This window comes from Erinaceus europaeus, chromosome 16 (genome assembly GCF_950295315.1).
Source record: "Erinaceus europaeus chromosome 16, mEriEur2.1, whole genome shotgun sequence".
Classification (NCBI taxonomy): domain Eukaryota; kingdom Metazoa; phylum Chordata; class Mammalia; order Eulipotyphla; family Erinaceidae; genus Erinaceus; species Erinaceus europaeus.
The window spans coordinates 59,909,836-59,924,433 of NC_080177.1; the positions used below are offsets into that span (position 1 = coordinate 59,909,836).

Consider the following 14,598-nt stretch of genomic DNA (forward strand, 5'->3'; position numbering starts at 1 on the left):
AAAAGAGTCTACTTCTTCCAGAAACCAGATCCAGATAATTCTGTACACTAGTGTGCTCACTAGATATTTGAAAATGTAAGGGACGTAGATAAGAAACAATTAATGGAGTCATTTATTTTGAATAATTCTGCTTAAGAACATGAAAGGCACTTACAGTAAAACTGTAAACCTTCTGTAGGCAGTGACCACGTTTTAGCTGCCTTTGCATTTCCAATGCTAAACACAATTCCTCACACAAGTAGTCACTCAATGGATGTTGAATGACTGAATGAATAAATGAATGAATAATGGAAGGGAAGACCCTGCTTTTTAGGAACAAAGGTTAGGTGCTTATATTTGACATTCCGAAAAGATTAAAGATCCAGCCCTGGGCTAGGCCACTAAAGGAAGTAATGAATTCTTATTTAATCACTTTTATTTATTTATTTGTTGAATTTTACAATAATAGAATCAACATATATCTTCAATATATTTTTAGATAAAACTTACCATTTAAATGTTCAGATATTTTTCTACATGTATGATGATAAAGACAGTCCCCCAGTTTCAAGGATTCTGTCTATTAACACTCAGTCAGGTTGAAATGGATCTGAAATTCATGACTTATGAAGGACAGTTGCAGGAACTGAAGAAATAAGAACATAGCAGCTGGCAGGGGGTGAGTAACCTATCCTCAAATATTTTCAGAGTTCCCATGAAAAAGGGGTAGAAATATCACTGAGTAGATCATCAGGACTGAACTAGGGCAAAAAATAAAAGGAGGAGAACTATATAGATTTTCACAATCTATAAAAGCACTTTCTAACAAAGAGCCACCAGGGCCAGCAGTGTAAAAGCTTTTCTTAACTGATAATAAACCTCTATCACTGTAAGTGGGTAGGCAGAGTTGGTGTGATCTTTTTCAGGGGGACTGGGGAGGTAGTACCTACATAGAACAAAAGATTCACTCTATTCCATCCCTTCCAACCTGAAACAGCTTTGCTCAATAAACCTGAAAGCCATTCTACAAAGTTGGTGTTAATATTAAGTAGACAAAGAGTAAACAAATATTTTCGAATACTTTAAGGTCCTCCATGAGCATATAAGTAGTAAACAAAACATTATGGCTGCTTTATTCTTTGAATGTTTTACCAGCAGAGATAGACTTGGTATTAATGACTATAAAGGAAAATACAGGTTGTCTTAATATATAAAATAAGGTCATACCTCACAGAGATCCAGAACATTCCTAGGTATTTCAAACTTGTTCTTCCACTACATCCTGGAAAACTAACCCTCTATACTCACTTATCTCAAACCTAGCTTATTCTCTACAGCTGCCTCCTAATGAAGTATTTATCCCTAATCTCCCCTCCTCCCTGTCCACACCCAATCCCGTGATAATCTTGAGCCTGCAACTACGTGTCTGCTTAAAACCCCGTCAACAAATTGAACCTATCCAAAATCTTAGAATAAATTACCCATTTAAAAATATGTATGGAAAAGATTCACAGGGGTATAATACAAATATTTATTGAAATGATAGAATTATGGACTAGTACTTTAAAAATGTTGGTGTGATAAATTAAATCAAGTACAAAATAAAAACCTTACAAAGTTTCCTTACCACCTAGCATATTACATACAAACACTCCAACTTTCAAAAGGGCCCTTTCTCAAACCTTCTCTGCAATAAAGTTTCACTAATCTATTATCTAACTTTCTGTTCTCTTCCAACCATTTTTATTTCCTCCTTGTTCCTCAGTGCCGCTTTTCACTCCAGGCCTCACTCACCACGTTGTTTTCTCTCTTCCTCACCTGCAGGGTGATGGCTGCATCTCATCTGTGTGCTCACTTCATCCACCATGTAGGCAAGAGTCCTGAGGGCAGGTTTTTGTTGTCTGCCCCCCCCACCTCCCACCTCCCACCCCCATTTAGAACAGTGCCTTGCAGATAAAACATTAATAAACTATCAATTTAATGAATGACTGTCATTTCTGTATTTATATGAATCCACACCATTATTTCTTTTTGAATTTTGAGACAGAATGACTGTATATTCTGTGTAGCTTTATATGGTATATATCTTTTTCTAGCTGTTGACCTGTTTTAGTGTAGGCCTCTCAAAATGAAAAGATAGATGTCATTTCTGCCATCTAATTTGACACTTCAGTAAGTTTTACTGAATACCTACCATGTGACAGGCATTTTGGTAGGCATGAGAACTAAAAACTGCATTTAGTAAGAGTCAATAAAAATTAAGTGGAGTATTTCTCAGCTATTTTTTTCCACAAAATAAAAACACCTGAAATCTATAGTCTACATCAAAATGGTAGTAACATTTTTATACTTTTTATTACCATCTTTATCTATTAAACTCATTCAAAGGAATTTTCTAAAATATAAAACTTACCAGATATCCTGAAATCCAACATTAAATCATTAATGATAAGTAAAAGTAAAGGAGTCTAGGAGAAGTTCTTATTGGATTAGGAGAATTGGCATTTAATCAACTGTGTTCCAAGATCTTTTATAGTGACCAGAGAGATTTTGAAAGTTGTGAAGGCTTTGTGTGTCTAAGTCATTTCAAGTCTCTTTTGCGATATGGATCTCTGGAAGCTGCTACTTTTTTTTTTTTCCCCAGTACTAGATGCAACAATTTGGTAAAAAACACAGGTAGAAGAGCACTAATTTTCCTTTTCCCCCAATAAACTATGTTTATTATGCCGATGTTAATTACCATGCAATCTAATGGATTTAAGGCTTATATTTTCCACATCACTAGACATCACAAACATGAAAGCATTTTATACTGTCATTATACATCAATGTTTGTACTTGGTTACACATATATACAGAAGTTATTCACACATCTTAACCTTGCTATTTTCTCCTTTCAAACCAACACAGTTTTACCGTGAAAGCAGCTTTTTAATAAATGATATAAGAAATACAGCAAGGCACACTTTTTAAAAAACTTTGTTTCTCATTACCACCTCAAGAAGCATAAAAAACAAAAATGTGGTACATGATTTAACAGTAGACTATCACCAGTTTATAATATACAACACCATTGTTATTTTTTGAAGTGCTGTATAGATTATTCCTTAAATAAATAAAATGATGCTTTTTAAAAGTTGCGTAATTTTGAAAGAAGGACCAGTGATCCTTCTCTATGCTGCGATCAGATCAAATGTTGGTATTTCAAGTAAGCCTCTTTCAATAAACATAGGCATAATAGCATTAAAAAGAAATCCATTTGAAACATGAAATTGGTCAAGGACTGGCAGCGGGTCATTCCAGGACAGGTGAGTCTAATGGACCATCAATTTGTGAACTGCAAAACTTTAAATAGCGTGTGGAGGTGGGGGTGGGGGAGGAGCAAAGACAAACAGAAAAGTCTTGCTGGAGAGATGGGGTGGTAGAGGTAGCTTGGGAGAGGAATCCATGGGCGATCAAGCAGCTTTTCGGAACTTCAAAGACAGTCACCTAAAGAGAACCAGTGCACACATCCAGATCACAAGGCTCATGTGGACAAACAGCATTCTGAAGGAAGATTCATCTTGGGAGAGATCAATGTGACAAACGGCAGTGACTTGATGAAACCGGAGAGTAGCCCAAAGCGGAACTATGAGGCCACCCTGCAGTTGCAGCCAGGCTTATCTATAAGAAATAAAAAATTACATGATAAGACTTCAGAAATGTCTATTTTATTTGTAAAACCAAGTCCTTTGAGGGGTTACGCTGCGATTTTGGAGACTACCTACTAGTGACCTGAAATAAAAAGAGACAGAATATAAATAGTGTTCTCCATAGCCTAAGGTTTATATGAATGACAAAAAACAAAAAAAAAACAACCAAAAAAAACAAAACGAAACATTAAGAATTGCTGTCAATAACATATTCGTTAAAAAGATAAGATTTCCAATCTTGTAAACCATTACTATATTGTGAATAAAAATAAAATTAAAAGATGATTTTAAAGAAAAAAAAGTTATTATTGACATTTTCTCTGGATTACATCCATTCTATTGTTTGTGAACTCAGTTTTGAATACTCTGGATAGCCTCAAATCAGTATGAAAACAAGAGGCAGCTGATGACAAGTGATACAGCAAGTGCCAACAATGATTCCTGACTAGACCTGGGTCCTCAGGTTTAACCCCTCCTTCAACACATATATAGCAAGGTGAAGTTGAATAATTCTACTATTATATAGGTGAAATACTCATATCATTGTGATCAGCCCAAATGCTTCATTCAGTCCCTTCCCTATAAAGGGATATAGTTGAGGCCTATAACTCAAACACTAATGAACTGTATTTATTTTTTTATGTTTTTATTATTTTTTTTACCAGAGCACTGCTCAGCTCTGGCTTATGGTGGTGCAGGGGATTGAACCTGGGACTTTGGAGCCTCAGGCATGAGAACCTCTTTGCATAACCATTATGATATCTACCACTACCCCACTCCATTTAAAGTAGAGATAGAATTGTGAAAATGGGAATGATACAATTATTTTTGTTTCTTCTTTTTTAAACAGAGGACTTATCAGCTTTGGTTTATGGTGGTGTGGGGGATTAAACCTGGGACTTTGGAGGCTCAAACGTAAAAATCTCTTTGCATAACCATTATGCTATCTACCCCCTTCATATGGATCAGTCATAACAGTTTTAAACTCTTTTGGTTCTACCTATTTCTAAAGCAACCCATTGAGTGTGGTAAAACTAAATTTTAAGTCTTAGCAATGCAGTATGTAACTAATTTAGGTCCTGTGACCAGCTCTATAATGAAGCAAGTTGTTGCTTGTCTGGGTTTTAACTGAGTTTAAAAGTTTTGAATTAATGTCAGGATGCTTTATTGTCCTTATATGACTAAATATTTGTATATTTTCCCAACAATCTTGCAACCTATCAAAATTCAAACAAGCAAACAAACAAACAAAATGATTTGACTGGGACCACTTGGGGAAATAAGGCAAATCATTATGAATAGGGGAAGACAGACAGACAGAAACAGATGGGATGAAATTTGTTACAGTAAAATGCAATAACTCAAGAAAAAGCATGGTGCATTATTCAAATGCTGAGAACATGAGTCACTTCTCAGTTAAAATCTGGTCACTGAGTAGAGAATCCTTATGTGAGGAGGCAAATCTGGTTTTGCTAAATACTGGTATTTAAATTCTATCTGGACAATCAATTCTTTCAACGTGGCCCACTTGGAAAGGGGCACACTGAATTGGCTGATGCTTATATCAGGTGTGTGTGTGTGTGTGTGTGTGTGTGTGTGTTGTGGAGGGGTGTCCATTAAATTCTTTATAATTTAGAGCAGCAGGGATAATTATTCAGAAGAGCAGAATTTTAAGTATATTCACCAGAACTTTTCTTCATTACAGTGATTTTAAAGGTAAATTTGATAAGACTAGTTGGCTAGTGAAAACTGACACACAATCACCAATAGTTTCTTCAGTTCACTTGGCCCACTCTGGGTCAAATGAAGCACTTAGTGTCAATCCAATTAACAGAACAAGAATGAGGGGGCCAGGTGGTAGCGCAGTGGGTTAAATGCACATGGTGTGAAGCACAAGGACTAAGGACCTGCGTAAAGAACCTGGTTCAAGCCCCTGGCTCCCCACCTGCAGGGGGGTTGCTTCACAAGCAGTGAAGCAGGACTGCAAGACTCTTCCCCTCTCTGTCTTCCCCTCCTCTCTCGACTTCTCTCTGTCCTATCCAACAACAATAGCAATGACAACAATAAAAATAAGGGCAACAAAAATGGAAAAAATAGCCTCCAGGAGCAGTGGATTCACAGTTCTGGAACTGAGTACCAGCAATAACCCTGGAGGCAAAAAAAAAAAAAAATAGAACAAGAATGTCTGTTGTGCATATGAGAAATGTTTGCTTCGACAGTTTCTCAGTTTGTATAAAGTAAGAACATTTCTTTACTGTACATGCTTGGGTTTGCTTAAAATACAATTGCCAAAAAATCTATAGATCATCCCAATTGAATGTACAATCCAATAGAGTAAGAAAGACAATTAAGTTAGGAAAATCCAAAGGAACTGTATGCATCCTCAATAAATATAGACCACACAAACAAAGAAAAAGAAAAACAAACAAACAAAATGCTGGCAAAGTAAAACCAAATAAAAACCCGGTAGAGCAAAGCCAAAGAAAACAAAACCATATATTGACTGTATATGATGAGTTAAAGTTTTTACACCATAGGCTTTATCCAGTCTGAAATTTAGGGTTAAATCATTCATCAAGGATCACAGGCTTATGATGAGGATTACGAAGAAATAACTGTCAGAATACAGTAAAACGATTAGTGCAAAGTACAGCTCTTAGGCAGGTCCTGGGAAGCACTCCAGACATACATTATGTGCTTCCTCCAGATCAGGCAGAAATATCTAGATCTATCCGGTTACCTTTCCTTTGATGTGATTTGCTGTAACTGACCTCTCTATTTTTGTAGAAATATGACACATAAATGAAAGCGGTGGGAAGCACAGCAGTGTACCTGGAAATAGGGGCAACTGCATACTGTGTTATACCGTGTTAAAACTCCTCAAGCAGTTTCAGTGGGTTTTAACTAGAATGTAGTAGATGAAAGAGCCTTTCCCAAAAGGTGTGCATAAAAATTTTGTTTCTGATACATATTGAACCTGATATTCTTTTATATCCTCTACATAACATTATAGTAGTTTTATCATTTGAGAACATGTTTTGGAAAAACTGCAGAAAGCTGAATTTGGAATTGGGTGAATTTTATCATCGTAAAAAGGGCACTCCAACTGATGGGGTTTTGGATGACTTAAAAAAAAAAAAAGCAGAATCCCTTCTTTTGATCTTTTGAATCTTGCAGGAAGAACAATGACAACAATTAAGCTTCTATAGACATAAACATCATATTTGCCAAATAATTTTATTTCACATTCCTGACATTTAACACCGGAGGCATGTCAACATTCTAAGATTAACTAACCTGTCCAAGCTGCTTTTTAAAACAACATGTAAATATTTATGCCCAGCTACCCAGTGCTAATGACTGGTGGAAAAATTAGACATCCAGATGTTTTGTCAATATGACAAACACATATACATGCACCAAAAAAAAAAAAAAAAGAAGAAAAAGAAAAAACATCTCACTAGAACCACTAATGAAATGACTCTAGACTGATAACTAGTCACTCAGGGGCAATTTGAGTTTTAGATTTGGCTGTTTCTTCCTTTGTCTGAGAAAAGGTCAAGTATTGCATCACAAGGACTTGACAAAATATTGCTGACAGGCAACAGGCCTGTTGATAGGAAAGTTTTACACTGTCCCTGCCTATGTAGTATAAAGTGTACACAGATCCATAAGCACTGTGACTTCCCCAAGTCTAAAGATGGAGCTCTTTCCTGTTTACATTTCCTTCCTGTGTAAGAGAGAGGAGACATCTTTAGAGTAACACAAAGGGAGGCACACATCCCAGAGAGGCTTCACCAGTGCCAGAGCTTTCCCAGCTCCATATCTCCGTGTGCCTGGTGACCAGAGAGTCACAGTCACATGCTATTGTGCTCCGAGTGAGTGGTGTTACTTTCAAGCCTTTATCCCCTTTTAGAAAACAGAATTCAGCCAGGCCTTCTGAGGATGTTGACGGAGCCAGCAATACAACTACTTCTAATAGAACTTGTTTGCCAGCAGCTTATGGGATTGCAGTTACTCTGCCTTAATGGTCAGTTTTACTGCATACTGATGGAGAATGTGATTATAGGGTAGGCATGTTTTGCAGAAAATACTTTTCTCTCTCTGTTACTTTTGTTATCACTTACAGTCAATTGTAAATAGAGTCTGAAACATAGGAAATTAGTTGAGCTATATTAGTAAGTAGGATGCCTTTCTTCAATTTTGCATACTGAGTTTATTTTTAGGATATATATATATATATGTATATATATATATATATATGGTATAGATTCCCCTCTCACTCCCCATTTCTAGCAACGCTACACAGAATCACACATTTTAATGAGCTTCGGGCACAGGTGTTGCAGGAAAAAAAAATAATGATGTTTGCCATTCATCTTTCAAATTAAATAATGTGTTTTTAAATAGTAACTTTTTTCATAATACATTATGGGAACAACATTTATCTGTCACATTTTAAGAGATGTATTTGTAATAAATGTAAATTACTTTTAGAAAATCAGTAATTAGGCTCATCAAAAAATAAACAATCTGCCACAAAAAAGATAATCTTTAGCATAGTTAAGTATAATAACTGTTATTTGAATAAGTTAACAAATTAGGGTAGATTGCTTCTGTAATTCATTTCCTATAGCATGAGTTTAGGTTACAGCATCAAGCTACTGGAGTGGGGGTGGAGAGAGCACGCAGCACCTCACACTTTGGTGAGATGCAACTCTCATATTCAAAAGCTCAAATTTTCTTCCTTAAACTTGATTGAGAGTGCATGTTCATTATTGGGGCTTATAAATGTGAAATAACAGAATTCTTGCATCACTTTTAGATTTATTATTATCATCTCAGAATTATCAATCAACAGCTGTTTTATTACATATGAAGAATGGAGTGATGGAATGACTTTCCTAAAATTTTTTATGGAAATCAGCCTGTCACCTTCAGGCAAAATTTGAAAATTCTGTTTTTATCAAAATGTCATTAACTTGTCATGTATTCTTACTGCATTTGCTTTCTGGGCCTGCTCTCAGTCTGTGTGTGGATAAATAAGAGCCTCTTCTTTATGTCAGCTTATCCCTCTTGTTTGAATCCTTAGACTTGGCCATGATTAGGAGCGGTGACAGCACAGCTTTCAACTGGGGAAGTAAACGTGATGATAGTTACATTAGACAGAAGCAGGCAAGAAAGGCCCAGATCGGGAGATGCAGCCTTTAACCTAATCATTGTTCATCTCCAGGCACTGAAGGGAGCAAGCAGCTCTCCATGCAGAAAATTGCAGTGGGGTGCACTGCTATCTGGGTATGTGTTTTGATCAGAGGTTCTAATTGCAATTGGGAGAATCATTTCTCCCTCCCCCCACCTCAGTGGGAGAATTTGAAGATCTAAATTTTGTTGGCTACTTCTTCAAATTTTGTATTCTACTTGCCAGAATGATGCTAACGTCACTCAAAAGAAGTTAACTGTGGTCCCTATCCCCCTTTGCTCCATAGTGACTTGCAGTTCTGAGAGGATTTATCCTGCTTAAATAGCAGACTCACATAAATATCTGCCTTGACTAGTTGTTCTGACTAGTCTCTTCTGTAATGGTGGTGTTGGGTCAGGTCAAATTCATATTTAGAATATATATATGTGTATGTATACATATGATATGAGGACACGTACCTTTCAATGAGATGATTTTCATGCTTGGAGAGGGATGCATTCTACCTATGCATATTTCTATGTCGTTCTTCATGAAAATTTAGAAGATTTTCCTTGCAGGTTAAAGTTTTGGGGTTAGGATGCAATGCACTCTTGTCTTTTGACTGCTTTATCTTTGGGGAGAGATTTGCAACGCTAGATTTCCCTGAAGCAGTGTCATGTTCTTCTGTCATTCCAAGGTCACCTAGGTTTTTTGAATGCTCCTTTTCACTGCCTATCTTTGATAGAGTAGTTAACTCTGAATTTTCTCCAGAAACACTAGAAGCTTGGGATAGACCATCCACTTCCTTTCCAATGACAGGTTCTTTCTGAAGGGAAGGGCTTGAAAGAGCGACTGTGTCTGCATCATCAGATAAGAGAGCAATATCACTGGATTTAAAGCAGTCTGCTGCTGCTTTAAATAGTGTCATTGCAGCTTCACCAGGAACTGAAGGCTCATCTGGAGGAGTGCTGGACAAACAGGGCTCATCTCCCTCAGGATTGTCCTCAATACAGGCCTCAAAGAAGCATTCAATGTCTTCCTTGTCTTCTAAGCCAGAATCGGTAATGTCCAGAGGCAATGGAGTGTTGCTGTCCTCTTCTGTGTAACTGGTGACCTCACCACAATCACTGTCATGAGACGAGAGAGATAAATAGGAATAAAAATCCCCTTTGCTCAAGTGAATAGGCCTGTGAGAATGTTCCAACACTTTTTCCTTGATTTGAGTTAGTGAAGTAGGAGCAGCCACCTCTTTTTCAGGTTGAGATTTACTTTTTAGGGCTGTGGAAGCCATATCAATGATTTCCTTGACAAAATCATGTACTGAACAATCTTCAGCATCTTTTTGATGGAAAACATCTGGTTCACAGTCAAAACAGGAAATGTTGTCACTGATAGAAGCATTTTCCTCTGTTTCACTTTGTTCAAGCTCGAGGCAGCACCCAGCAGGTTTTCCAGCCACACATGATGCATCCTTAGATGAGGACTTTAGTACACCAGAGTCCAGTCTATCAATAACTCTGTTTTCTGAAGGCAGTTCTGTGCAAGACTTGTTGGTAAGGGTAGAAGTAGTACTTGGATTTTCAAAATGGTGGTGGTTTTGACATTTCTTAGAAAGAGGTTTATTGGTTTGGAGAACAGTTTCCTTTCTGGCAATTTCTGCACTATCAGAGCTAACCATAAGTGCTTTACACTTATAAGGCTCAGGCTCTGAAATCTTTTTCTCCATCGAACCAAGATTTTCTGGTTCCTTGGGAACCCCATTCAATTTGTCCTCTTGCTTTTCTGAAGAACTTTCAATATTGCCATTTTCCATGTCTGCTGCATACGGATCTTTATTGACTTTGAAAATATTTTTCTTATTTTCACTTATCCCTAATTCCTGGGTGTGGGATAAATTCTTGCCATTTCCATTATTTTCAGAGAAACGTTTAACTGAGCCATTCAGAAGAGCCTCAATATTGACAGTATCTGAGGGGTTGGCTGTCTCACTACTACTTACATCTTTATTTCCCTTTATTTCATCACTGACATTACACCTTTTCTTATCTCTTGTCAAGGAAAACTTTGGTCTAATCCAGGTTTGTAGTTCATTCTTTATATAGTCCAGCCCTGACACCAAGTTGCATTCTTCATAAATTTCATCATCTGTTGCAATACTGGAGTCATCATCATCATCATCACCGTCTTTGATGCACAGCTCTTCTTCTGTCAAGGTAAGGGTAGAGCTGGAGAGAAGGTCACTGTCATCTTCATCATCAGTACAAGCAGATGTGCAAGAGACATTAACAATCATGCTGACATTGATATCACTTTCATCAGCCACTGAATGAGTCATGCGCTTCCTGAATGACGCATTTGACTCTGGGATCTTGTTCTTGTGGAGTACAATATCCTCTGAGCACAGAGAGAGTTCATCACTGCTGCTAAGTTCTGTAAGAGATACTGGTGAGTCTTCATTGATAGAAGATGCTATGTCCAATGACAGCTGGCCAGAAAAGGACATCTTCTGGGAACTGCTTTGGAGAGTGATATCAGAAACACTCCGCTTTATCTTTTGCTCTGAGGGACTTTGGATGTTCTCTAAACGATTCAGAAGATCTAATGTCCTTTTACTCAGTTCACCAACTGATCCACTGCTCACACTTATATCCCCAGAGCTATGGCAGCTAAAAAGATCTTCATTGCTTTTGTAGGATGTCAACCAACTTTCTAAAGAAGTGCTTCGTTGGAGACTGTCACTGCCATTTTTAAGGATGTTCAATCCAAATAAATCACCCCCTGGAGAAAGGGACTCAATAGATGAACAATGAGACAAAAGGGAGAGCTGTTTGGCATTCTGCATGCCAGTGAATGTCTTCTCTGTATCGCTACTTTTATATGAATTGTGATCTATTTCATGGGGTGCACTTGCCAAGATCCTTTCATGGGGAGATGTATCTCTTTGTAACTCTGTAGCCTGATGTTTAGATTTGCAGGATTTTTTATCAAAATAAAAACCATGAATTAGGGGATCCTCCACATGCGATTTTTCACTTTGTGACTGTTTCATTATCATTGGTAATTTGAGTTTTGAGCCTTGGAGGTATGAGTAATCATAAAATGTAAACACATCACGTTTTCCTTGTAATTCATCTCCCAAACAATCGGGAGTATGTTTGGTAACACTGTTTAAATCTCCAACTTTTCCATTTACACAGCCCACTGGTGATATGGATGACTGAGAGCTTTTTGGAAGCTTAATGTATTCTTCTCCATCTTTACTTTTTTGCTTTACTCCATTAACTGGATCTCCTATCCGTGGGTCCAGATGTCCAGTTTCAGGGTTACTGGGAGACCCATCCAACATACTGAGTAAACACATTTCAGAGTTAGTGGTTGTTTCAGTGTCTCCTTCACTGACAATTCCACTCTCACTGCCTGAATTCTGGCTCATGTCTCCTCTATGACATGGGCAGGACTTCTCTAGTTCTGAATCTCCTATAAGATCAGGCAAAGATTTGGTAGATGAAAATGATGAGTCTTTACTGAGACTCTTGGTCAGAATGCTAGGTGGTGCCATGTTGGTGAACTTTGAACCATTTTTCAGGAATGGTATGCGGCTGTCCTCACAGAGTTCAACATTGTGCAGGCTGTACACTTGATAAATGTGTGGACTAGAGGGGGCAGTAATACTTGTGGCATATTGAGATCCTGCATGGTCACTTGACTCCTCTTCATAACCAGGGTCTTCACTACCTGTTTCCTCAAGATTCATGGAGGGCATGACAGGTTGGGGTTCCTGCTCAAGGTCACTCACTTCTTCATTCAAGCTAATCAACTTGTTACTTATATCAGTTTCATCCCATTCCAGGGCATCCTCACTTGTTCCATTCAGGTCCATTAAGCCAGGATCAATCACATTCAAAGTCTCCTATGTAGGAAAAGGGGAAAAAAAATAAGATGAAGGAATTAGGAAAAGCGAGCAGGGAAATTTTATTAATTTAAAATCTCTTAGACGAGTTAGAAAATTGCCTCAAGCATGGATTTGAAAGATAAAATAATTATCAACTCTAATTTCTCTGAAATAGCATCCACAATAATTGAAGTAGGTTTTTCTATCAATAGTAATTAGCCACTAAAAGCAGTAACAGGTTAAAATGTAAGACTATTGTAGTCAACTAGTAATTTATGGAATTGGCCATTTTCTGTTGATTCATCTACATGCTTAACCATGGATTGGGTGCAGATGAAGAAGAGTATAGTCTAAGAGGACTTCCGGAGGCGTTTGCTTTCCTGGCTCAACTAGGGGAATAGCAAAGAGGATCACCTGAGAACACAACAAGATAAGACTAGGATCACTGTAGGAACCCACCAAGCCACAGAAATTAAGGAAAAGAAGAAGATGGAGGAGGAGGAGGAAGAGGTGAAAGAGGAGGAGGAAGAGGAGAAGGAGGAGGAGGAGGAGTCGAAGAAGGAGGAGGAGGAGAAGGAGGAGAAGGAGAAGAAGAAGGAAGAAGAGGAGGAGGAGGAGAAGAAGAAGAAGAAGAAGAAGAAGAAGAAGAAGAAGAAGAAGAAGAAGAAGAAGAAGAAGAAGAAGAAGAAGGTTAGCCCAAGTGATAACTGAAAACTGGACTTGTCTTCCATGACACATTTTCTGACCAAAATGCTGCTTTTATGACTTTGCAAATGTGCATGACACTTAACAGTGGCACTTAAAAGAACATTTTTTAAAAAAATTATTAAATAAGCATGTTCCAAGTTAAAAGAACAAATCTTAAGAAGGATGAATACCAGATGATCACATTTATAGGTGGAATTTAAGAAACAAGGGAAGAGGAGGCCAGGTGGTGTAGACACCAAAGTGTCTAGTGCATAATTATTTCCCTAAATTGACTGGACTTAGTCAAACTAAAAAGTATGTAAATAATACCAACAATAATAAGAAATAGTTAATCCTCAGAGAACTTGTAGTTTGTAAAACTTTGCCTCTTACTGAGCTTATACTTGGTAAGAGTTAGCAAGAAAAAAGTAGAAATAGAAGAGTACTGTTTATCAATCATTTTGGGACTTGACAAAAAACTCAAACAGATCTGGGTTTGAATCCTGGATTCTGCCTTCTCATATGTTGTCTCTGTGATCTGAGACAACCTATTTAACATTTATCTGCCTTATTTTCATCATTTGTATATCCAGGAAAATTATGACATGCTGTACCTACTTTGGAGACTGTTAGGGAGTCTGAGAAAATGTACATGAAGTAGGGGTAGATGGCATAATGGTTATGCAAAGACACTCTCATGTCTGAGTCTCTGAAGTCCCAGGTTCAATTCTTTGCATTACCATAACATAAAGCTGAGCAGTGCTCTGGTTAGAAGAGAAAGAAAAATCAAAAATGTTTATGAAGACCCATGGGAAGTCTCTGATGCACAGTAGGAGTAAAATGATTAGCAGCTTATGTTCCCTGATGATGTGAGAAGAGACTGAATGTTAAATAAATGTATTAGTGTTTGCATTAAGACTGGTGGCTGGGGAGTCAGGCGGTAGCACAGCGGGTTAAGCACGCGTGGTGCAAAGCTCAAGGACCAGCATAAGGGTCCCGGTTCAAGCCCCCAGCTCCCTACCTGCAGGGGAATCCCTTCACAGGCAGTGAAGCAGGTCTGCGGGTGTTTATCTTTCTCTCCTCCTCTCTGCCTTCTCCTCTCTCCATTTCTCTCTGTCTATCCAACAACGATGATGTCAATAACAACAACAGTAATAACTATAACAATA

The 14,598-nt window shown here is 37.8% G+C and overlaps 1 protein-coding gene across 2 annotated transcripts in view; it reads right to left on the bottom strand.

Moving 5' to 3' along the window:
• Nucleotides 1–397: 397 nt before the first annotated feature.
• The window catches only part of AKAP6 (A-kinase anchoring protein 6), a 524,830-nt gene continuing 510,629 nt past the window's right edge, over nucleotides 398–14,598 (bottom strand). For both annotated transcript variants that reach the window (XM_060175194.1, XM_007516826.3), the window contains exons 13-14: nucleotides 9,330–12,760; nucleotides 398–3,642 (exon numbers count right to left, since the gene is read on the bottom strand). In XM_060175194.1, the coding sequence (XP_060031177.1) occupies nucleotides 9,371–12,760 (3,390 nt within the window). In that variant the 3' untranslated portion in view covers nucleotides 398–3,642; nucleotides 9,330–9,370. The remainder of the gene's footprint in view (nucleotides 3,643–9,329; nucleotides 12,761–14,598) is intronic.